General features: G+C 38.3%; 2 protein-coding genes across 9 annotated transcripts in view; both read left to right on the top strand.

Moving 5' to 3' along the window:
* LOC114457802 (rho-associated protein kinase 2-like) overlaps positions 1 to 1656 on the top strand; it is a 46618-nt gene extending 44962 nt beyond the window's left edge. For 7 of the 8 annotated variants that reach the window (XR_003672957.1, XR_003672958.1, XR_003672959.1 and 4 more), the window contains one exon: positions 729 to 1656. Coding sequence is in view for 1 of the 8 variants with exons in the window: in XM_028439888.1 (XP_028295689.1) it covers positions 729 to 732 (4 nt within the window). In the remaining 7 variants the exon portion in view is untranslated. The remainder of the gene's footprint in view (positions 1 to 728) is intronic. The other variant, XM_028439888.1, reaches the window with a different exon arrangement.
* A 3109-nt stretch (positions 1657 to 4765) lies between these two features.
* On the top strand, positions 4766 to 8810 carry LOC114458055 (platelet glycoprotein V). Its single transcript, XM_028440300.1, has 4 exons — positions 4766 to 4901; positions 5075 to 6065; positions 6753 to 6807; positions 7790 to 8810. Exons 2-4 carry the CDS (start codon positions 5077 to 5079, stop codon positions 8786 to 8788), a joined length of 2043 nt encoding a protein of 680 aa, XP_028296101.1. The 5' UTR covers positions 4766 to 4901; positions 5075 to 5076; the 3' UTR covers positions 8789 to 8810.
* The last annotated feature ends 14933 nt before the right edge of the window (positions 8811 to 23743 follow it).

Here is a 23743-nt window from a genome sequence, read left to right as displayed (position 1 = left end):
GACACCAAAAACACACAAAATGACAGAAAAATGTACAATAAAACGCCGTCGAAAAACAAACATAACGACTTCAATAACACAGAAAACTCTAATAGAAATACACAAAATATCTCTAAAAAACATACATTACAGAAAAGTACACAAAATGACCCCCAATAACACACAAATATACCCAAATGGAAGGAATGAAAAGACGACAACAAACCCTTTTTTCTTTGCTGTATTAATGCTCAGATAGGTCATTATTTGAAAGGCTGAAATGAATATTAATAATGTGATCCTCAGATCATGAAACGATCACACATTTCTCACCCCCGCTGTGATAAAAGATGTCCATTTCTGACTTTAAACGAACCATCTGATCCCACACTCGCATCTACACTAAATTACATATTCACTTTGAAGAAAGCAGTAAACTAGTGGATTAATGTTGGTTGGAGGATCATTTATTCATTTCTTTAATGTTGCTTTTGATTTTCAGCTTCTCAAACATGCTTTTCCTTGTTTACAGGTTATAGTTTCCTAAAAATGGCAAAACTAAGACATTTAAACTCAGGATTTTACCCCGCAGACCTGGATTTTTCTGGATAGTCGAGATCTTCCTTATTTTTTAATGTGTGTGCGTGCTGTGTGGGTGTGCTTTTGAAGTGTTGCCATTCGGTTGGTTGCTTCTCAGGTTTTCACATCATCATGTTTATTTCTCTCTCTTTCTCTCTCTCTGTCCACAGTTAACCGGGACTAATCAGAAGCCTGTATTTCCACCGGCGGGTCTGGACGCAGCAGCATGGTGTGATTTTTCACTCACAGATGTAGGCTGACGAGAATAAGAAAAAAAAGAAAAGAAAAGAAACACTAATTATGGACAGAGATGCTGGCAGAAAAATGGCTGTCGTCATGAGAACGGTGTTGTTTTTTTTTTTGTTATCCTGAGAAGCAGAGAATGGTTCTGTCTGCCTGCTGCAGTGTAAAGAAATAAAAAGATCATTTTCAACACATCTGATGATTTGAAAAGCCTGATTTATAACTGATGAATACAGATGCATCACATTGGACTTACTGTATGTTCTGTTGAGTGTTAGACGTGTGTGTGAACATTTGCATAGAGAATGAAGCCTCAGTAGATTCATGATGGATGTAGAATTTTATGAATATCTATTTTTCTGTCCTGTAAGTCTGATCACTCCACATGCCTGAATTTATTTAACTAATCACATCATTTATTACTCATCACTACACAGTGAAGATAAGATCACTATGTTTAAGGTTGCTTCATTAGACTGAAATCTTTGAACATTTGAAGGCCATATCATCACCTCAGACTGGTCAATAAATACGCTTTCAAGTACAATGTGTTCAGTCATGACACAATCTGTTATAGATCTTTGTAAATGTTACTTTGACCCTTTGGTTTTCTCTGCAGGACATGTCCTCACACTGCCTTTTTCATGCTGTGCAACCTGGTGCTTTTCCTTATGGGGACACATTAGGGAGATGCACACCATTAACACAAGTCGTCCATCATCTTCTGTATCCATTCTGTGAAGTAGATAAATACCCACAAAAAAAAAACAACTACCAGTAGTAATATTAACTATTTATTTAAAATGAATTCCAAACCAGATTGTTTTTGTTTTTAAATAAATGTACTGTATCTTAGTAGATATTCTTTTAACAAATGTGTGAGGATGCCTTTTTTTTTTTTTTTTTTTTTTTTACTGTTTTGATTAGCACCCCTGAGGTCTTTTATGCATTCAGGTCTTAATTCAGGGTTGTTTAACTTACTTTAGTTCAGGGGCCAAATACGGACCACTTTGATCACACGTCAGCAGCCAATTTGAAGTGGGAAAAAAAAGAGTAATTTTAACATGAATTTGTCCAATTTTGCAATTCCGCCTATGATATGTAAAGTATGTAAGGCACGAACAATACCAAGCAATAAGTGACAATTATTAGTTCCTGCAGAATCTTCACTTAAATTTTCTTGATTTAGTGACCAATTTTTATTTAACGTGGGGAGATTTTACAGGTTATTTTGAGGAAAAATGCTTGCTTACTGTACATCACATGAATCACTTAAGACAAGTTGTTGTCTGAAGTGATTCATGTGATGCACAGTAAGCATGGGATAACTGTGAGCCCTGCAATTATTGCAGAAATGTGTTTAAGTTGTGTGTTGTGGAGTCGCTGAGATGACTACAACTGAATTAGTTTATGATTTACACAATGATTCCTCTTTAATATTAACGTTCTCCTGCAGAATTAATTAAATTAGTTTAAAAAAAAAAAAAGTAGGAATAATTCGTGTAAACTGGCAAATAATGGGCATGACAAAACGTGAATGTGGATAAATTGGCAAAAAATAAGTATGAAACTATGAAAATATGCTATATTAGGTTGTAAAAGTGATGGAAACGGTTTAAATGTGCAGAAAATGCATTGGAATTTGATGGAGAAGTGGCAGAAATGGCAGTAACGTAGCAAAAGTATGGCAAGAAAAAGTGATGAAAATAGGTTAAAATATGGCAAGTTTGGTGTAGTTGCAGAAAAGGGGTAAAAATAAGCAAAAATGGGCTCAAATTGTTAAAAAAAAATATTCCTAGCTTCTTGAAGGCATCTGGTGACCCCAAATCAGGTCCTTACCCCAAGGTTGAGAACAACCCTGCTTTAAAGTGCCGGATTTGGCCCCTGGGCCTTGAGTTTGACATGTCTTAAATGAAAGTGTACAGATTGGAGTTTGAAAAGCTGTGGTTTTCCACAAACGGAAAGTCCCAGGAGAGTTCCTCCATCCATCCATAGCTGTCCATTTTTCTGAATCTGAATAAATAAAATGTATGCATACATATCTACAGTATATGCAGTCTCAGTAACGTGTCCAAGGGTAAAAGTCACCACAGAGTAGTGGTCGTTGGTGTTGTTGGTGCATTATAAACTAAAAAAAAAGAGTTTTGGTTTGAATCCCTCAGGCAACAATGGTGTATCTGTTTTTCCCTGTCTGATCTGAACCAGAGAAGGTCTGTCTTTATTCTATCTTCATGAGGAGTGAGTGGGTTCGACTGAAATAAATCTTTCACAACAGCCTGAAGCCAACTGGCACTCATAATCCATAATGCAATGCTTCATCATGTTGTCCATCTGCAAAAATTTGTGTGTGTGTGTGTGTGTGTGTGTGTGATGGGAGTGAATCAGAGGAGGGAATGTGCACTACCTGCCTGTCATGGCCTCAGAAGGGACGCAGCCTCTTCCTCCTCCTCTCAAATGTACATTTTTCACATCTTTCATTTAATTTACATTTCAAACTTCCCTTGGAGGTGGAAGGTGAAATGGATGCGAGATGTTTACCTTGTGCTGGACTTAAAGATTCCACACAGAGGGAAAGGTACAGCTCTCTGTGCTTCACTGTATTCAGCTCCAGTTACTGTCACGTTACAAAATGAACATAATATATTGTTTTGTTATTAACCATCTATCTATGAGAGAGAAACATGATGTGATGACCTTTAATGGCAGAGATGGGCAACTTTATCACAGCGGTTGTCATTTTGGATATTTTCCTTTAAATTTTGTATATGATTGTTGTTGCTTTGTGTGGTTTTGTCCTTTTTTTGTGGTATTTTTTGTCATTTTGTATATCTTTTTTTCATTTTCTCTGTTTTTGTCGTTTGTTTTGGTGTGTTTTAGGAGTCATCCTCTGTATTTTTGTTGGCGTTTGTATATTTTTGGAATCTTGTGGTCTTCTTTTGTGTGGTTTGTTTACTCATGTTATGTATTTTTTTGAATATTTTTGCATGTTTTTTTGAGTCATTTGGTGTATTTGTGCCACTGTTTGTGTATTTGTCTGTTCATTTGTGTATTTGTCTGTTCATTTGTGTATTTGTCTGTTAATTTGTGTATTTGTATTGTCATTCTGTGTATTTTTTTTTTATTTTGCATGTTTTTGTATCGTTATTTGGTGTATTTTAGTATGTTGTTCATGTTTTTTGGCTGTTTTGTGTATTTTTGTAGTTGTTTTGTGTCATTTTGCTGTTGTATCGTGTATTTGTCTGTTCATCTGTGTGTTTATGGAGTCATTTTGCGCGTAGTCTTTATGGCATCAACGGCACGTGTTTTAATATAGAAACAGATCAAACGTCAACAGATCTTTAGGTGTTTTCCTCTCACAGCTCCATTAAAATGTGCAAAGATTTACACGAGGTCACCTTAACTACAAATCAGATTACATTCAATGTAATAGAATTTCAAGAGTTGCCGCTTTTATACCAAAAACAACTGTCAGACTTGTTTTGTAGCTATAATATATTCTGCCACTGTTTACTGACCTTTTTTCTTGTCACATGGAGATAGAAAATGAACCTGCTGGATTTGTGACAGGCTCTAAACTTGGCAGATGGCAAAAAAAATCCTCCTTTTATGTTGCTGAGCAAACATTTATTTACTTTTATGAAGCATTATGCATTCAAGCAAATGCACGTCACTTTCAAACTGATGATGGTGCATTTTCAATCCCCGCTATCGCTCGATCATTTGTCAAACCCAAAGTGCAACTTAGAGCAAATAAACAACTTGCAGACGTTCTGAACTCTGTCTCAACTCATTATTATGTGAAGCAAAAATAATGTCAATGTAATGTGTCAGTATCAGAGAATTGTAATTTAAAAAAAAGTGAAACTCAATTTAAAAAAAATCTCGCTTTACTTTTTGGACAGTTTCCAAAAGTGGAGCGTCCCCTGCGGAGTAAAGTCACCCACTGTGTTGCAACCCCCCGTCCTTGACTGTGCTGTGACGGCTCCTTGTTTACTCAATAAGTAATGATTAGATTAGGGGTAATGTTCCCTGTAAATGACTGAAAATTCACCAGTGGGACACAATCAGATCTCTGAGCGGAGTGGCTGCAGAAAACAGCAGTAAGTGCACGTTCCTGAACATAATTATATGCTATTTTCACTGAATCACTTCACTTGTAATTATCATGTGTTTCACTTGCATATTTAAAAGTTTGTTTTTCGTGAGTGATGCAGATTTATATCTGGCAGTACTTTAACAATCCTATTTAAGACCATGTTTTCTTGTCTTCTAGCTATGAAGCCCCGTTGTTATCTTCTCATCCTCTCTTTGGCTTGTTTCTCCAACGTGGTTCTCTGCTGCCCTGCCATTTGTAAATGCTACCCCCAAAGAGCCGAGGTGGTCTGTAACGAGGTCCCCCTGACGGAGTATCCCTCTCAGGGTCTGCCCGAGACCACCACCATGCTGACCATCCAGTTCACAAACATCACCCTCCTAACTGAGCAGCACCTGAACGCCACACCCTCCCTGACAGAGCTTCACCTCTACAGCAACCAACTGCAGAACGTGTCCTCTCACCTCCTCAGGGGCGTTCCTCACCTCCACACTCTGGATCTGACCGGAAACAAGCTGAATGAGCTTCCTGCAGGGGTCTTCAGCCACGCCCAGCTGCGCAACCTAGTGCTGAAGAAAAATCAGATCCAAAAAGCTGAAGCAGACTGGCTTCCGGACAACAGCAACCTGACCTGGTTGGACGTGTCTGGAAACCGTTTGACGGAGGTTCCTGCCTCTTTGCTCCAAAAACTGTCCCAGTTGGAAAACCTGGATCTGTCCAACAACAAGCTGGAGAAGATAGCTGCTAATTCTCTGACTATCCTGACCAGGCTAGAGAGGCTAAACCTGCAAAACAACAAGCTGGACACACTTGATCCGTCCGTGTTCCAGAGCATGCCTAACCTGGCCTATCTGTTCCTCACTCGCAATAAGCTCAACAAACTACCTCCGAACCTTTTCCAGATGCTCAGCCGCCTCCAATACCTGAGCTTGGAGGACAACCAGCTGAGTCACATCCCCACGGGCCTGCTGGACCCGCTGGTCAATCTGGACGAGGACGGCCTGGACTTGACCGTAAACCCCTTTGTGTGTGATGAGAAGATGGAGTACCTGTGGAGATGGCTGCTGAAGAACAAGAAGAAGGTGTTCCTCGCCGGTTCCATCACATGTGCCAAACCTCCATCTCTGGCAGGGCGTTCGGTTCTGTCCCTGACACAGAGTGAACTCAACCTGCATTCCTAAACACACGACTGTCTCTGCTATAGAAATATGGGGAACACTTTACTTGTAATGGTATACATAAGGCTGACATTACTCTGTCATTAGCATTAATAAGGTGTTTTCTCTTACCCTAACCCTTTATCTGCAACCTTTACTCTCAAAGGAGCCATCTTGCCTCATCTCACCTGGATTGAAATCCTTATGGAGCCGGAAAAAATACCATCTCAATTAAGACAATATAGTGTATAAAATTCTATACAGTTAAAATGATATCAAATAATGTTATGTAAAGAATTTTGAGGTAATGTAATTGAAAGGCTACAAAAAATAACTTGAATTTGACACACATGATCATGTACTGTAGGTAAATCCTAATTTTCTTCCAGAGTAGTCTGGAAGAGTTGATTTAGTTTTCCTACTAAAGGATTGTAGATGTTAAAAGCTAGATGAAGTAGGAAGGTGTCAGAGTTATTGCACAGCGTGATTTATTTCTAGGTCGACAAATTGTTATATCACGACTCTTTATTTCAATTATTTCTTTTAAAGCTTTAGGGAGCCATTGCAAAAGAGTCAAAGGGCCACATGAGGCTTCAGAGCTGCAGGTTGCAGACCCCTGGCCTAACCCTAACCCTAAGCAAAGAGGTTACCACACATAAATCAATGCCTGCTTTCCTATGTGCAGGTAAACTTAACCCCAGATACACCTTCAAACCCTGTACCCTACCCTTCCCTAACCCCAACCCCCCTCCCCCCGTTTTATTTCTAAATCTTAATTATTTGAATTATGAAATTTACATTTGGTGAAGCGATAATCTGGTTTTTTTTATTTTTTTATTTTATTTAATTATTTTTAATTGACTCTTATAGGGAGGGAGAAGGGCTTCTTGTGGCCCATACCCGTTAAATTTCTATCCCTACCTAACCCCTAACCCTACCTAACCCCAAAGATCCCTCCACCTAACCCAAAAAAAAAGCCAACATAGCTCCAAAGGTGTCATAATTTAGCGAACGACGCTTAATGGCAGCCTTCGTGACACCTTATTCATGCTAATGACAGATAATGACAGCGTAATGTCAGCCTTGTGTATAAAGCTTCAAACAAAGTGCATTTCTACAGCTGTGATGTGTTTTAATCACTGAAACATCCTTTTCGTGTTTATTAAAACAAGTTCTACATCTGAATATTTCTGTCTTTTATTGATTTCATTGAAACAAGATGAATGTGACTTTCCATTTATTTGCTCTTTACATATAAAGACGACTCATGTCTTATGGAATGCCAATCATTCCACTGTTTCATCCAAAAACAGCCAAAATGTGGAATTCGAATACTGTATATTGATAATCAAGCTTCAATATCTAAAATGAATGAAAGTTAAACAGAGGATAAAATGCAGATTTGTTGAAAAGAAGAAGAAAAACAGGTAGAAAAGCAGGCATTGATTTATGTGTGGTAACCTCTTTGCTTTTAGAAAGTACAGACAGCACTAAAAGGCCGATGTGCTGCTTTGTTTGCTTGGATTTGTTTGCCTCTTACAACATTTGTTCTGACTCACTGCAGAGAACTATCGCTCCCCACATTTTAAAAAAGCTAGTCTGAATAAGGAGTGAAAAGGTTCTCGTCTGTCTGTCAGGTAGGAAAACTTTTCAAATTATCTCCTTTTTTTTTTTGCACTTTCTTTAACCAAATTACCATTTTTTTTTTTTCCCCCCCAATCAACGTCCTCTGTTTCAGCTTCTAACGATGCGTTTGTGGCTGCTCGTGACTTTAGCTGCACTTGTTGAATGCAGTATTCAACAGACAGATGTTCCCTCATGCCCACATCTGTGCTCCTGCCTCCCTCTGCCTGTGGGCGTCGAGGTGTCGTGCAGCCATTTCTCCTTGTCTGAGAGTTTTCCACCCAACACAACTCGGTTGTCCATTCAATCCACGCACATCGGTGTCATCACAGCCTCCCACCTGAGACCGGTTCCTCTTTTAAACAAACTCCAGTTGTATCTCACCAACCTGACAAACCTACCGTCTGATCTGCTGAGCAGTAGTCCTCGCCTGCAGACCTTGGACCTCACAGGAAACCGACTGGTTCGCCTTCCCTCAAACATCTTCAATCAGTCCTCACTGCGTAACCTGGTGATCAAGGACAACCAGTTAGAAGAAGCAGATCCAGACTGGTTTTCTACTAACAGCAGCATCACCTGGTTGGATTTGTCTGGAAATAACTTAACCAAAGTCTCAGCTGCTCTGTTTCAGAGGCTGAACCATCTGGAGAACCTCGACTTAAGTGACAACAATCTACAAGTGCTCCATCCTGAGACATTTAGTAACCTCGGCCACCTGGAAACCCTCAACCTAGCCGGCAATAGACTAATCTCCCTCCAAGCTGCTACGTTTAGCAACAACCAAAAGCTAACCCAGTTGTTTTTACAAGAGAATCGTCTCCAAGAGCTTCCAGCAAGAATTTTCCAAAGCCTGGAACACCTTGAGCTTCTTCTGATCAATAAGAATCAGCTCCAGTCTCTGCCCACAGGTCTGTTCGATGGGATGAAATCCAGTTTTCGTACAGTCTTGAGTGGAAACTCCTGGAAGTGTGACAGAGAGATGACGTACGTGTGGACGTGGCTCAACGCTCACCCTGGAAATGTCTTCTTTTTGGAAGAGGTGACGTGTGACAGCCCGGAAACTTTGAAACACAAACCAGTCGTTTCATTAAACGTCAGTCAGCTCGCTTGGTAACCAACGACTTATAAAAATACATTATTATTATTATTATCATTAGCAAACCTTTGCGGCAATTATTGTGAAGTAATGTTTCCCAACTTTCTCAATAGTTTTTTTGTTTATCATCGGCCGAACATAAATGCCAGATTTACTGTATAGGTAAGCTGCTTTCTTCAGTGTAACTTCCTTATTCGCTTCAATGTTCTTGTTGTTGTTGGTGAAATAAATAATGGCTGCGCATTAGCAATGGCTTCATCTAATGTTGCTTTAATGTAAATTTAATGTAAGATAAGAGCTTTTACAGCCTGGTGAAGTGAGATAAACCTCAGTATATTATATACTGTATATTTTTCAGGCCAAAGGCGTTTCTTGCTATGCTCGAACTATCAGATGCATAACCCCCCCCCCCCCACGCTGTTAGCTTCTAATGGTTTCCAATACAATGGTATTCTATTTATTGGTTTAAGAGCAGGCTGCCTAACAATCATATACATTGTGTTATGTGTACAATAAACAGGCGGTTTTCTGTCTTTCCACTCACACTGTTCCCAGTCTCTTTTTTTTATTGTAGTATTTTATGCAAGGTCTCCACTTACCACACATTTATATTTATGAATATTTACTTATTACTACTTATTGTATATATACCTTTTTCTTTTTATCTGTTGGCAGCTGTAGCACGTGAGTTTCCGTGTTGTGGGATTAATGAAGTATAATCAATAAATCAATCAATCCATAAACATAATGCAGTCAGGCTAAGTGATTTTTGTCCATGTAAATACATTAAGAAAGGGGAAAATAAAGTAATAAGTAGTGAAGTTCCTTTTCTACGGTGCAAAGCACATTTTCAAATGCCGAAAACAAATTTACACATTACTGCAAGACTTTTACAAAAGGTCAAATAAACAAATATGGAAACATCATTGTAAATCTTTTTTTGCTAATCATGTACGTTTGTTTTCAAAATTGTAAATTTGTTGTGGCATTTGTAAAAGTACAGAAGTAACTAGTAATGAATGACTTTTTTTTATTTTTTTTATAGCAACTATACCACAACACTGAAGGACAGATTCTGATCTTTCCATGGAAGCCCCAAAATAAACATCTGCTATAGTTTTGCCACAACTTAAATGTGTTGGGGAGTCACTTTTTGCAGAGTTTTTATTTGGGGGGGCAAACACAATCACAGTAAGAATGAAGCGAAAACATGTCTATGCGTCTGTCTACAGACTCCACATCCCACAATGCAATGCGTGAAACTTTTCCGACACCGTCAACAAACCCGAGCGGACATCAGAACAGACTTTCAAGCAGCAATTTGAACCTTTTACATCTTCTTTTTTCTGTGTAAATCATCTTTGCTTTATTGACCTATGAGGCCTGCACTGTCTTTATCTGATTGAAAATAATGACTTTAAATATTTTGAATGAAAGGAGGACATAAAAACTAAATGGTGTGGTTACTGTTATGGTCAATTATTATATTCATCATCATATCGTCAAATGTATGTTCATGTGTACAATTTGTCATGTTTTAATACATGACGACTCCATTACTCTTTACACTTTTGAACAGATTAAACAGTACAGAGCGTACTCAGTGCACAGAGCCAAGGCCAGAATCTCTGCTCACATGCAGACATACACTGACGCACACACTTATCAAGACAGATAAAGACTGGAGCCGAACCTTCTCATAACATCTTCATCATCCTCCAACAATTCCACTATGGGCATCTGACTCCCTCCCTTTTGTCTCTCACTGTTGGGACCTTTTCTTATCTGTATAAAACCTTAAGCTGAAACTGTTAGGGGGCGCGGCACTTCCTTCGGACGTCCGCCTGGACGGACGCTAATTTTGTTTCACTTTGTTCCATCTTGTACCTTTTTTCTTAGTTTTAGAATAAACCTTTTTTTATAAAACCATCAATGCTTCTCCTGGACTCCATCATTCAACCAGAGCAATAAATCATGTCTCCAAATGAGGTCAACCGTAAATTCAGCCGTAACATTACAAAGTGAACAGCAGCAGTAGTGAAGGCCTGAAAGAAAGATAAAGAATTTGTATATTTCTGACTTGTGTTGTTGTCGGCTACATCGCAGCCTGCAGAATTGTTTAACTTGTAGCCTTTAGTTTGTAAAGATGTTGAGTGCGTGGGAGTGAGTGGGCAGCGTTGGAACTGACCTCCACTGAATGCATTAAAAATCCCCCTCTACTCTCATTCTTTCTCCTTATTCTCATTGCGAGAGTGTGAGTACATACATCATCCCCATGCACACGACTCCAACCACAATCCTTGATCAGATGAAATGCATCGCCGTTTATTTATTACACTTGTAAAAAGATGAGGCCATGTGGGAGTGTTACTTATGAAAATTAAACCCCATAAATGTTCCCTAAAGGAAAACTACAGCAGTTTGATTCAGCACGTTTGATTCTTCCGATCATTCATTTTATAAATGAGTTTGGGGAACGAGGTGTGCTGCCCTGCACTATGCCTGAATAGATGATAATGATGACTGCCTGACACAGAAATCTAAAGGTCACGAATGAAGTGTTCACACACTTGAAAATGACTGTCCCCTTTGTCACCCCCGTGTCCTTGTAATAAAGAGATGCTCATCTTTGATAGCGGCCTATTAGCACACAACAGAGCACATGTTGAATTTTTATATTGATTGTAAATAATATATCAAAAGAACATCTTTGCCAAGGTTTATCCAAAAGTGTGGAATCTGCACAGGCCTTCAGAAAAAACTGCTGAATTTGCCTAAATGCTTTAATCCTTAGATATTACACAGTAAAGGCAATTAATGGAAAAAACAAGTTAAATCATTGGTTTTATTGTAGAGATAGAGGTCTTTATTGGATTTTTGCTATGACAGAAAATGTACATTGTTTAAAGCAGGGGTTCTCAACATTGGGGTCAGGACCCCACTTGCGGTCCCAGACACTGGAAGTGGGTCGCCAGATGCCCTCAAGAAACAAAGAATGTTTTGTGCAGACAAGGTGAAAGAAAAACACAAGAAAAAAAAAAAAAAAGAATGTTTTCTGAAAAATTTGAGTCCATTTTTGCTTATTTTTACCATTTTTCTGCAGCTACATCAAATATGCCATATTTTAATCTATTTTTAATCACGTTTTCATGCCATATTTTTGCTCCTTTTATTGCATTCTTGCCATTTCTCCTTCCAATTTCAATGCATTTTTTGCAAATTTTTTACACTTTCAAGACATTTTCAGCACTTTTCCCATATGTTGACCCATTATTGTCACTTTTAACCTCTTTTCACCATATTTCATGCTTATTTTTTGCCAATTTAACCACATTCCAAATTTTCCATGCCAGTTTACACTAATATATATATATATATATATATATATATATATATATATATATATATATATATATATATATATATGAATTGCCACTTTTAAGCAAATATTGACACTTTGAAACATTTTTTACCACTTTTTCTGTCTGTTTTTGGCTACTCTAATGAGCAACTTTTAACCAATTTCTGTGGTTTTTAAAATCCCATTTTACCCTCTTTTCCACCATTTTTGATCACTTGTAACCCATTTTTTTTCTGAATCAAAATCAAGGATTTACATATTTAAGATGACCGTATACTATGGCACAAATAATAATAATAAGAAACTTCCTGGATAACAGAGGATATTATTCAGATGAATAAATAAATGTGGTTTTCACAGATTCACAGAACAATGGACCATAATGTTGCTGACTTTATGGATGGACCCTAAAATGCTATCCCCTTTATTCCCCCTTATGGTCCCTGTCTCCACATGACTGTTCTTCAATGTTCAATGTACCTTCAGGTACAATAGGGGTCCACGGTCTCTGGAACCTTTATTTTGGGGGTTGCGGGCTGAAAAGGTTGAGAACCACTGGTTTCTAGAATACAACTAACAGGCATTTTAGATTAACAGTAGACTAATTAACAACATAATGATTGTGCACCCGTGGCTCAGCCGGCTTCATACACCATTAACATGATGCCAGGTTATGACAGGGTTCTATTCGGCCTCTGCTCTCCTGTGCTGTGTCACATTCAGTCTTTTGGAAGAGATTTTGTCGATTCATTCAGAGGCCTCGGGCCTTTACAAAGCAAAGCTCCGAGCAAAAGCAAAACACTCCCACCGAGTCCTTTTGTTCACCTTCCCACGCATTTTGTTCTCAAATAAACCTTATATTCCTGCATGGTTTGGACCAGCATGCATTGCTCTTTGCATTATTCCAGCTGCATGTTTAATCAATTCTCACTTGTGCAATATGAATGTAGCGACTATAGGAGCATTGCCTGTTCATGAATCATAATCCTACACATACATGTTCGTTTGATCTATTTCATTCCATGGCCCATAAATCATGGCTTGTCTTGACTAAACAAACTGTGTAATGTAAAGGAAATGTAATGCTGACTTAGTGTGTTGTCCTATTATTGGGACAGAAGGTCCGAGGCTGCGTTCCCAGCTGTGTGATTGCTTGTTGTGAGCGGCCTCTCATGTTCTCCAGGGAAAATGGGTTATTAGGGAGTCTGTTACAGTGTGGATGTCGCCTTTAACAAATGGCGACAAAGTGAAACTGTTTTACGGCGATAGTAAAGGATTTTTCAGGTAATGCATCAGGATCCAACAAATAGATATTCAAAGAAATGTGCAGATTGGTAAACTGTGTTTGCAGATGTGGAGGTGGTGGCGCTTTAATATAAGCCACAAACGCAATATTTCCTTTTTTTCATGTCTGCATAAGTTGTCAGAGGTTAGCACTACATGTAGTGCAATATTATCACAACAGTATATTATTCTTGCAAAAGAATAAAATAATATCTTTATTATATTGCATGATTGTGACCGTCAGTAGCCGTCACTAAGGAGGGCTAAGCTCATCTGTAAAATGGGGAAAGATATACTGTAAAGAGAGGTCAGTGTTGCACACATGAGGGAGGGGAGATGCTGGAGGGGGGGGGGGCAATAAAAAGATGGATGAGTGCTGTTGTTGTTGGTTTACTGTGATGTTGCTACTGCCAGTGTGGAGAGAATAAAAAGGGATAAAATCCCACTGCTCAAACACAGCAATGATAAAAGTGAACATAGGGAGTGAGTGTGTGCTTACAAGTGTCACAGAGCTTAAGTTTTGTTTTTTAATCATGAGCTGCTGAATGTGACTACAGTCATTTTCAATCAAATAGCTGGATTTTTAATGTTGCAGTTTTCTTGTATTAAAAGAAGAGTAAACATTTGGTGTGGGTTTCTAATACAGATTAATCATTTTATGGATGTATTTTTACACACAGGGCTTGGCCAGAGTATTCACTCAATAAGGGAAGGGAATTTGCTGCCTGCTAAATTGTACGTGGGAGGCCTGCTATGTGTTGATAAGGGAGTCATTAAGGTTTGGGATGTTTGCGTGGGCTGGATAAAGTTGTCCAAGAATGCTAACTCTGTTTTGGGTTTGCTGTAATGTATGTAATGTCTCTATGGACATGTTTTCATATATTTTACGTAGTGTCTAGAGTTCTGGACTTGGACCCCAGACAAACCGGACTATACTTTCAGCACTTCCTGTGCGCATGCACGGACCTTTTCTGCATAAGTGGCACAATGTGCCTATGTTGCCATTGTGTCAGGATGGCCGAGTGGTCTAAGATGCCAGACTTGGGTTTGAATCCCACTTCAGACATACATTTTTTTCATTTTAATACATTTTTTTCATTTTAACACATTTTACACGGCAAATTCCACCTTTAAAAATACATACACAACAACAGATAGATTTTAGGGTATTTCCTGGGTTAGGGTTAAGGTTAGGGGTTAGGGTTAGGGTCCGGCAGTGACGGAACTACCGGCATTCAACTTTCTGTGCATGCACACAGAAAGTGTCGGAACTATAGTCCTTTTTGCCTTTAGCCTCGATTTTATTATGATCTCTTTCCTTATCATTTGTCAGTGTGTAAATAACTTTGTAGAAACTTACATTTCGCTTTATCTCCTAACTTTCGACATTGCTGACTCACCGAGTCCTGACTAACTCAGAATTTGACCCCAACCCAAAACTCTAACGCTAGCAGATATCTATTTGTTATAATCACTAGGTTTTTGCGCTGCAGCAGCATTGCCCATAGATCAATGGCTGCACTTATGAGACTCATAATAAGTCAGACTGTAACGCTCCTCCTTGTGGTGTACAGTTTTCACAATATCCCTCTATCAATAACCCACATAAGGAGAGAAACAATACCCCATGGGTATTTTTCCCGTCTACGCATCAGGACAAGGACACGTGCATTTCATCACAGCCGGATGCCTAAATCTCCTTTCTGACGCTTCTCATCCCTGACGTTTCTTGCTGAGCTCATTTGGATTATTATGTGACTTTCCGTATGTCTTGTGCTAAATAATAATAATAATAATAATAATAATAATAATAATAATAATAATAATAATAATAACAAACCTTCCACCTGTAGCTAAGTTTCAATCAGAGTCACACAGTGGAGCCTAGGGCTTTTGAAACTATACTCCACGGTGTCGACACAAACTCAAAGTCACTAAGGGGTGTCGTGTCACAGATGAGCACAGAAAGAACAGACCTGCTGGCTCTGAGAGATTTTTCCAGTTTAATGATGGCTCACTGCAGCACATCAGACTTATGGGTCCTAAATCAGCTGTAAAATACACTAAAAACAAATATATGTACTGTATATATATATAATTTATTTCCTGTCTACCTTGTTAGGCTTCCTAATTAATGAAAATATAGGTTTTAATGTTTTTGGTGTGGACACCTGAGCCTTTTTTGCATCAGTATACCCTTAGATTTATATTTTTCTAATGGTAAAATGTGGAAAAGCTTGTATTGAAACATCTTTTAATAACTGTTAACCACATATGTGTAGAACTGTACACAGAACTGTAACATGGTTCTTCAGTTTTAATTAAAATTGACAATTTCCATAGAATTTTCATAGCAATTACAAGTAAATTATGTAAACTCAATTACAATTCAATTTCGATTACGACAGCAACAGATTCTTAAAATTACAGTTGCAATTATGCTATAATTGTGATGAATTATCAATTACGTCATAACATTTATAATTGACCCCAACCCCGGTACATACTGTATGCCAGTTTGTTCTCAGTAAAAACTAACATTTTATTCAAAGGAAAGTTTGATTTAGTCACAATAATTATATAAGCAATTGAGTTGGAACATGTGAAGAAAGAAACTATATAGCGACTAAAGTGTTTCTGTAAATGTTAAACTAAGTACAGCAGATAAGAGTGTTTTAGCTTTTCTAAGGCGTGAAGACACAATACATGCTTTTCTTAAGGTCAAGTGTTTTTTTTCTTTGTTTTTTTTTTTTTTTTACAAAAGTCTGGTTTTTCTGACTTTTTTCTAATTATTCACAAGCTTGCAATTCTTTCAACCTTGGTAACGACTTTATTTCACTCTTCAAGTGGAGGGATAAGGATAATGAATTTATGCACTCAAATCTTCTACATTTTGAATCTATTCAGTTAACTCAACTTAATCTGTCTAGAATAGATATTATTTAAAGGCACACCGTGGACTTTTTGACCTAAAGAGTTGACCCATATGAGTTATTTTAAATGATTCCTCAGGCCAGTATACAGAGCTTGATTGTATCAGTGCTCCTAGCGGGGCTTCCCTCTTAAAATACCGGCTATGTATGTTTGGAGGGGACGGACCGTCTTTGGCCAGGTCATGTGACCTGGAGAATGCCTGGAGAACATTTCTCTTTACGGCAGTCACGTGACCACAGGCTCAGATATACATACTTCCCATGTGGCGTCACAACATACGGGCATTTCCCGACCCGGCGCTATTGCTGTGGGCGCAGCAGAAACGAGTTAGCCCCCGTTTACAGCCCAAAGAGCACAATATGGTAGTTATGTGTTGGGTTAATGGTGCACTAATTGCCGCGATAGTTGAGTTAAACGTGAATTCTTTAGTAAGGGAAGTCAGCAAGTCAGATCCGTAACTTCGGGATAGGATTGGCTCCCAGCCCCGCCACCGCCGCCCTTGTGTCCGTTGTTGGTGTCCTTTGCCGGGCTTCGGAGTGGAAGGGCGACCCGGCGTGCGCTGGGTCGCCCGTCCACACCGACCCTCGGAGAAGGGGGCCGATGACTGCAGCCAGGCCAGGGAGTGGGGGGTAGCTGCGAGGAGAGGAGGGCGGCGGTGGCGGCTGCTCATCCAGCCCATAGACTGTAGCCGCGGCGCGAGCCTAGCCTCACTTCACACCCCAGACCTTACAGCCCACTCCTTATCCCGAAGTTACATGTCAACTACTGTCTGCGTATAGAATCAAAGGACAAGCCCAACTGGCTGTTTGTTGATTTTTGCGACAGTGCTCGCTTGTGGCCACTAGTTACCGGTCTAGAGCTCCTAGTGGCTAACAGTTACACCTTTGTGTAACCATGTATTTGGTCATACACTATTTTGGAATTCATACTCATTCCCGAGAGCCATTACAGACATATACAGGCGACTTACAATTAAACAACAATGGTTCTCGTAGTAAGAGTGTTGGAGGAGATGATGGTGATCTGACCTTTCTCAGTGTTGTTTTTGCTGTTTTATAGAAGGAAACCACTGCTCAGATGTTTGAGGTGTCACTAAAGCAAAATATATTTGCATCAAAGTCACTGTTCTTCTGCTTGACATGTTTCTTTTTACAAAAAAGCTTGTGTTAAAGCAGGAACCGGGAAGAAAAAATGTGGGTAAGTACACGAGCACCAACCCCATTTTGTTACATGCATGAACATTACTTATATTTAATAATTTACCGTTAGTGATTTCAATGACCCTCACAAACACTAACCCTCACCATTACTGAACAATTTCTCATTCTAATAAATTCATCACTGTGCTACAGCAGCCATCATTCTCTATCTACCTTACCAATTTCTGTCTTAAAATGCCTTTTTCAAAATTTAAATTTAACCATTTAATTATCCTCAAAACAGAAATCTAATAACTTTCAGATATCATGCTGTTACATTACTTTTGTTGCTTTTTCCCAATGGCTAAAAAAGCAAAAGGCACCGGTAGTGGTATTTGGTTCAACTCCCTACAGTGTTCTTGCTAAAAGCCAAAATATATGAAAACACAAAAGTTATGACTCCACACATTAAACAACAAACCTAAATGTCCCTGACGTCCCATTTTCAAACACAACCTCATTTGGCCATCCATGAAAAAGCAACTTAATCTCCCACGTTTCTATAGCAATGCATACTTCCTACGTGCACTGCACTAGTCATATTAAAGACAAATAATATTAGCCTTCTTTTCTTTAGGTATAGCCTGTTTGACTTCTCAGGTGACTTTTAATGCCAGGAAACTCTCACATCCTTATAACGTCATCAATCAGGTAACACTCACTATGCACTGGTTTTATGGCCTGCCATTCTAAATTAATAGCAATCATTGTTGCAATCTAGTGTGGGACAAGTCTGTTCCACTCCATAAAACCTCATTGCCTCTGGGTGGGTTAATCAGCATTGGGAACAACATTGGTGTTAAGGCACTAAAACTTGGAATATTCACTCTGCGAGCCGTTTTTGATAATTTTACTTTACTTTATAATGCAGTCCAATGATTCTGTCCTTTGCTGATGTTTGTAATGTTATAGATAAATCAAATTGGTGACAATGCCTTTTGAAACAAATGGATTTATTGAGCGAAAAAAAAAAAAAACAGATAAGCTGCTTCACCTAACTTTGTAAAAAAAAAAAATGTTGGCGGACATGGATTGAGTTTATCAGAGAGAAATGTGAAGTTCACATGAGGCCAGGTTATAGCAGACAGCACCGCGCTAAGAGAAAAACCTGCATCACTGCAGCAGCTCAATGCAGCACATCCACACAAAACAAGACAGTGACAACGTCAGCAACTAAAAGTGGATTATGACTTCTATAAATCTGTATTTATTTATTTATTTATTTATTCAGTTTATTTCCGACATGGTTGCATTCACAGAAGTTTTCTTTTTCTCTTTTTTTTTTGTACATGCCGAAAAAGGAGACGAGAGAAGCAGTTTGCTTAGTCCCGTCCCCTATTTTGAACACAGAAAATTTACATCAGAGCTTGTCTCTCTGGTCAAACATTCTTTGGTTCTGAACACAATTTCATTTTTTTTTTTTTTTTTTTTTTTTTTTTTTTTTTGTCCTTTTTTGTGTAGGATTTATTCTCATCTGTAGTCAGTGTTGTATTCTTTTTTTTTTTTTTTTTATTCTTTTTCTCCATCGTTGTTCGTGTCATCCTTCTTCCCCGTAGATTTCATTCCTAGACGTTGTTTGTGGTCCTCCAGTTCAAAAGAAAAGTTCATCTTCTTTCTCATTGATGTGTTGATCTCGTCTTCTTGCAAAAATGTCTTCCGAGTTTTTTCTTTATATCTTGCCAAGTTTGCAGCTTGTTTTGTCTCTGCATCAAGGATATTCCAGCTGGTAATAGCTCTGTTGACAGTGCTGTATTTTCCAATGTTAGATTTAACCCTTTCTTGTATAAACACATTATTATGTCTTAGTTCATAAGCAGTGTGTTTGTATGTGAAACGTTTTTGTATTTGATATGGGAGTGTTTTTAGTGATGCCCTATATGAGAGAATTTGTGTGTTGTAGTGTATTATTTCTTGCAGTTTTAGGTATTTGGCCTTTTCAAATAGTTCATTTGTGTGTGCGTTGTGTGGTGCCTTATATAAAATCCTAATTGCTTTTTTTTGTAGTTTAAATAAAGGTTCAAGATACGTTTTGTAGGTGTTTCCCCAGATTTCTGAGCAGTAATTTAAATGTGACCCCACAAGGGAAGAATAGATTGTCTTCAGTGATTTTGTATGTAGTATTTGTTGTAATTTCCATAGGATGTAGGTGCTTTTGGCAACTTTTTTTTTAACTACTTGTATGTGCTTTTTCCAGGTCAGTTTCTCATCTATCCACACTCCTAGTGCTCTATATTCTTTTACTTGTTCAATTATATCCATGTCTAGTTTCAGTCTAATATTTTCTGTTATTTTTTTATTTCCAAAGCTGATGAATTTTGTTTTGCTGATGTTTAGGGCTAGTTTATTTACATTGAGCCATGTTTGGATTTTTGATAGTTCCTCATTCGTCGTTTCTATTAGAGTTTTAATGTCTTTACCTGAGCATAGGATGGTTGTGTCGTCCACAAACAGCGTTAGTTTAAGGCAATTTGAGACTTTGAAAATGTCGTTTATATATAGAATGAACAGTTTTGGCCCTAAAATCGAACCCTGTGGCACACCACATTGTATGGTTTGGCATATTGATATGTTTTGTTCAAAGTCCACATATTGTCTCCTATTTGTCATATAGCTTTTAACCCAGTTTAGGGCGTTGTGCCAAATGCCGTAGTTTTGAAGTTTTTCCTCCAGAATTTATTATGTCAAATGCTTTTTTAAGGTCCAAAAAAATGCCGAATACAAATAAATTATTTTCTAATGCATCTCTTATATTTTCCGTGGTATCAGTTATAGCCATTGCTGTTGAACGTCCTTTTCTGAACCCATATTGGCCTTCATGTAATATATTATTCTCTTCTATGAATTTGTCCAGCCTTTTCATGAACAGTTTTTCTAGAATTTTCGATAATTGCGGTAATATTGAAATAGGTCGATAGTTGGTGAAATCTCGTTTGTCTCCACTCTTGTGGATCGGCCTGATTTTTGCAATTTTCATTTGGTCTGGGAAAATACCATTTTTGAATGAGAGATTGCTGATATATGTTAGCGGTGGTGTTATTTCAGCTGTTATAGTTTTTAGTAGACTCATAGTTAGATTATTAACGTCTCTGGATTTTTTTGAATTACAGTTCGTAATGATTGCTTTCACCTCTGCTTCCGTTACTTCTTCAAGTGTTAAATACTTATCATTCTCTATATTCTCACTGTCAAAATGGTTCCATTTGTGTCTTATTTTGCACATTGAAAACATGCAGACTGAGGGGCAGATTCACTAAAGGTTTAGGGGTGTTATTTAAAACGTGTGCAAACGTCACTTCATATAAGGAAACATATACAAACTCCAGGGAATCAGGACTACTCCACGTCTTCAGCGCGTCAAAATGCACCCTCAGTCCATTTAGCGCGTTTCCCTCTGATGAATATGTAAAGTAGGCGGATCTCATAACAGGCGCAAAAAATGGAAGGAGGACATGCAAATAAATTAATGCAGTGGGCTCAGTGTTATTCATTAAATTTGGAATTTTTTACCGTGATTGTTTTAGCACCGGAAAATAGTACGACTGACAAGCAGAGATGTAAAAAAAGGCTCCAGTGAACCTTTCTAGTATAAGTAAATAATTGAAACAAAACAGTAGTCAATATTAACAGCCACTAAATGAGAAAATAAAGTGTGAGTAAAGTGTGTGTGAGGGAGAGAAAAAGCTGCACACCCGTTGTGGTGCGTGTGTGGAGTCTGGTGTGTGTGTGACACGATGTGGTACAGAGACAATGCTGCGTGCAGAGCTGCATGTATGTCGCTATGGACGCACCGCTCTAGGGATTTTTTGAACGTCAAACTCACGTGTCGCGTTGATGGAAAAGGCATCAGGCCCGAATCAACTGATCAGATGTGTAATTCACGCAGTGATGGCACAATGTTCACATACTATGAGAGGGTGGTGACACAGCTCTACTCAGGAGGTCAAACCTGCTGGATGATGATCAGTAGATCATCTTCAAATGGTGCAGACTGATTGAGACTGTGTTGCTGTATTAACTCAGATCAATGGCAGATCAATGGGAAGGTTTCTGTACAAATCTGCCTTTTTTCATTGACTGATCAGAGCAAAGTTACAGGACCTGATGGAGCAGTCATATTAAATTAGGGGGAAATTTTTTTAGAAGGTTTTACATTTGTTTTTGTTTGTTTTTTCATTTTGCAGGTGAGGGAACTGCGTCACCAGGATTTAGGGAAGCAACTGGTTTACCACCCTTTATTATTTTTATAAGTTTTTTTGATCAGAACAGTGTTACACTGGTTACCTTCTTTGTTGCCTGGAGTGAAAAGATTCACTGCTATGTGTTTGTGTTGTTAGCATTATACCTGTACCCAGGGGTGGACTGGAACAAAAATTCAGCCCTGGCATTTTCTGTCTAGACCAGCCCACTACATTATCAGAGGACACCATGTAGAGGCCATTATTAAATCAGTAATGCTCAACATGTGGTTCTTTATGTCTTAATTTGAATTATTACTCCCCCAGAAAACTTTTTAACCCCCTTATAACTATTTCCTTTGGCTATTTTGCAACTTCCTTTGTCCCATTTTGCCCCTTTTCAAAAAGTTCTGGGTTTTTTTTTAATTTTTTTTTTTAGACTTTAGCTACTTTTTGCCAATAAATACTCCTTTTTCCTATTTTTTGTCCATTTTAGCAAGTTGGTTTTGACACTTTTATTCATTTTTTGTCCTTTTTTTTAAATCTATTTGGCCACTTTTCATCCACATTTTTGCCCTTTTTCGCTATGGTTTGCCACATTTCGTCCATTTTCATTATTGTTTGCCACATGTTGCTCATTAAAACCACCTTTTGACATTACATACTACCTGGTTCTTGTTTATTTGCCCATTTTTTGGCCACTTTTGACTGCTTTTGCCCCCATTTTAGTCACTTTACACTCTTTTCTTGCCCCATTTTGGACCATTTTTGGCCATCTGTTACCATATTTGCCTCCACAATAGAGTATTTTCAATTAAAAGTGTCTTCACTTCAATCAAAGAACGCATTTTCAACCAAAGAAAATAGTGTTTAAGTGGGAAAATATGTACGATTTTTGTTATTTAATTAAATGAGATACTCCATCGAGGATATTGCAGGTATTAATTGTAAAATTACCAAAACCCACAAAGATTTTCCACAAACAAGGATTTATTTATTTGTGTTGACAGATCGTCTGCAGCTTTTTTTTTTTTTATCAGTACTGCTTAGTTATTAGATTAAATCAGTGTTTATGGCTCAGATAATATGTTGTTTAGTCTCTTGTTGCTCCTCTAGGATTGGGATTTTTAATGATGTATAAATCCAATCGCATAAGAGTTTCCAGACAAGATGGTGTGATGCAAACACCCACAGTTCTGCATTCGGCAGCAGAGGACGGGTCTAGATGTGTCATTAAGAGCTCCGAGCCGCAGATCTTTACACTGAGTTATGGTCACATCATCACCTCCGTTAGACTCTGCCTTGCACACATATATCCACCAGTCTGTTCGTAAAAGACACACTGTTAAAGTGCCTCGATTAATACCCTGCTGAAGGAGACTGTATTTTTCAGGCCAATCACCAGCGAGCAGGAATAAACTCCATGACACGTCGTTTCTTTTATCACTACTTTTCAGACGAGCGTCTTTGTGAAGCTTTGTGTGATTTGGCCGATTTACAGGTTGGACGACAGGTTGGAAACTAAGAGAAACTCTTGCCACTTCTTTATTCTTCAGGCTTACATTTGAACTTCTAAAACCATTATAAGTATCAACTTGTTCTTCAATCTAGCAGCACTGCCAAAGCTATGTGCACCAATTGATCAAAACATTAAAATTCCTGACAGGGTCTCAAACCAAACAAGTAGTGTTTACTCCAGACTCGCCTTGGTCATGTGACCACATTTGTTTTGAATTCGAGAGCATTTTTACTCGGCTTTGTCTCGGTCTCCGACTGGCCAGACTCAGGATACTCCATCAAGAGTAGTCGAGAGACTCCAGACCAGTACTGATCTGCTATTCTTCAACTTCATTATTTTGATATTTAGAAGCAGCACTTGAAACTGCTCCTTATTGATTTATGTAGTAATTTGACTTCAAACATTTAGCATTAGCTCACTGATTGTTCTGCCTCAATGGAAATCTTTCGGCTGCAAAACCTTGGTCAGTCCATCTTATTTCTAGTCAGAAATACCTCTGAA

Source organism: Gouania willdenowi, chromosome 24, assembly GCF_900634775.1.
Source record: "Gouania willdenowi chromosome 24, fGouWil2.1, whole genome shotgun sequence".
NCBI classification, from domain to species: Eukaryota; Metazoa; Chordata; class Actinopteri; order Blenniiformes; family Gobiesocidae; genus Gouania; species Gouania willdenowi.
Note: the sequence above shows the minus strand (reverse complement) of the source record. Positions and strands in the feature narration are given on the sequence as shown.

Excerpts from the sequence above, each read along its gene's own strand:
- LOC114458055 (XM_028440300.1), top strand. The coding sequence starts at position 5,077 with ATGAAGCCCCGTTGTTATCTTCTCATCCTCTCTTTGGCTTGTTTCTCC. Across the intron at positions 6,066-6,752 it reads ACACAGAGTGAACTCAACCT|ATACACCTTCAAACCCTGTA; the intron begins GCATTCCTAAAC and ends ACTTAACCCCAG. Across the intron at positions 6,808-7,789 it reads ACCCCAACCCCCCTCCCCCC|CTTCTAACGATGCGTTTGTG; the intron begins GTTTTATTTCTA and ends CCTCTGTTTCAG.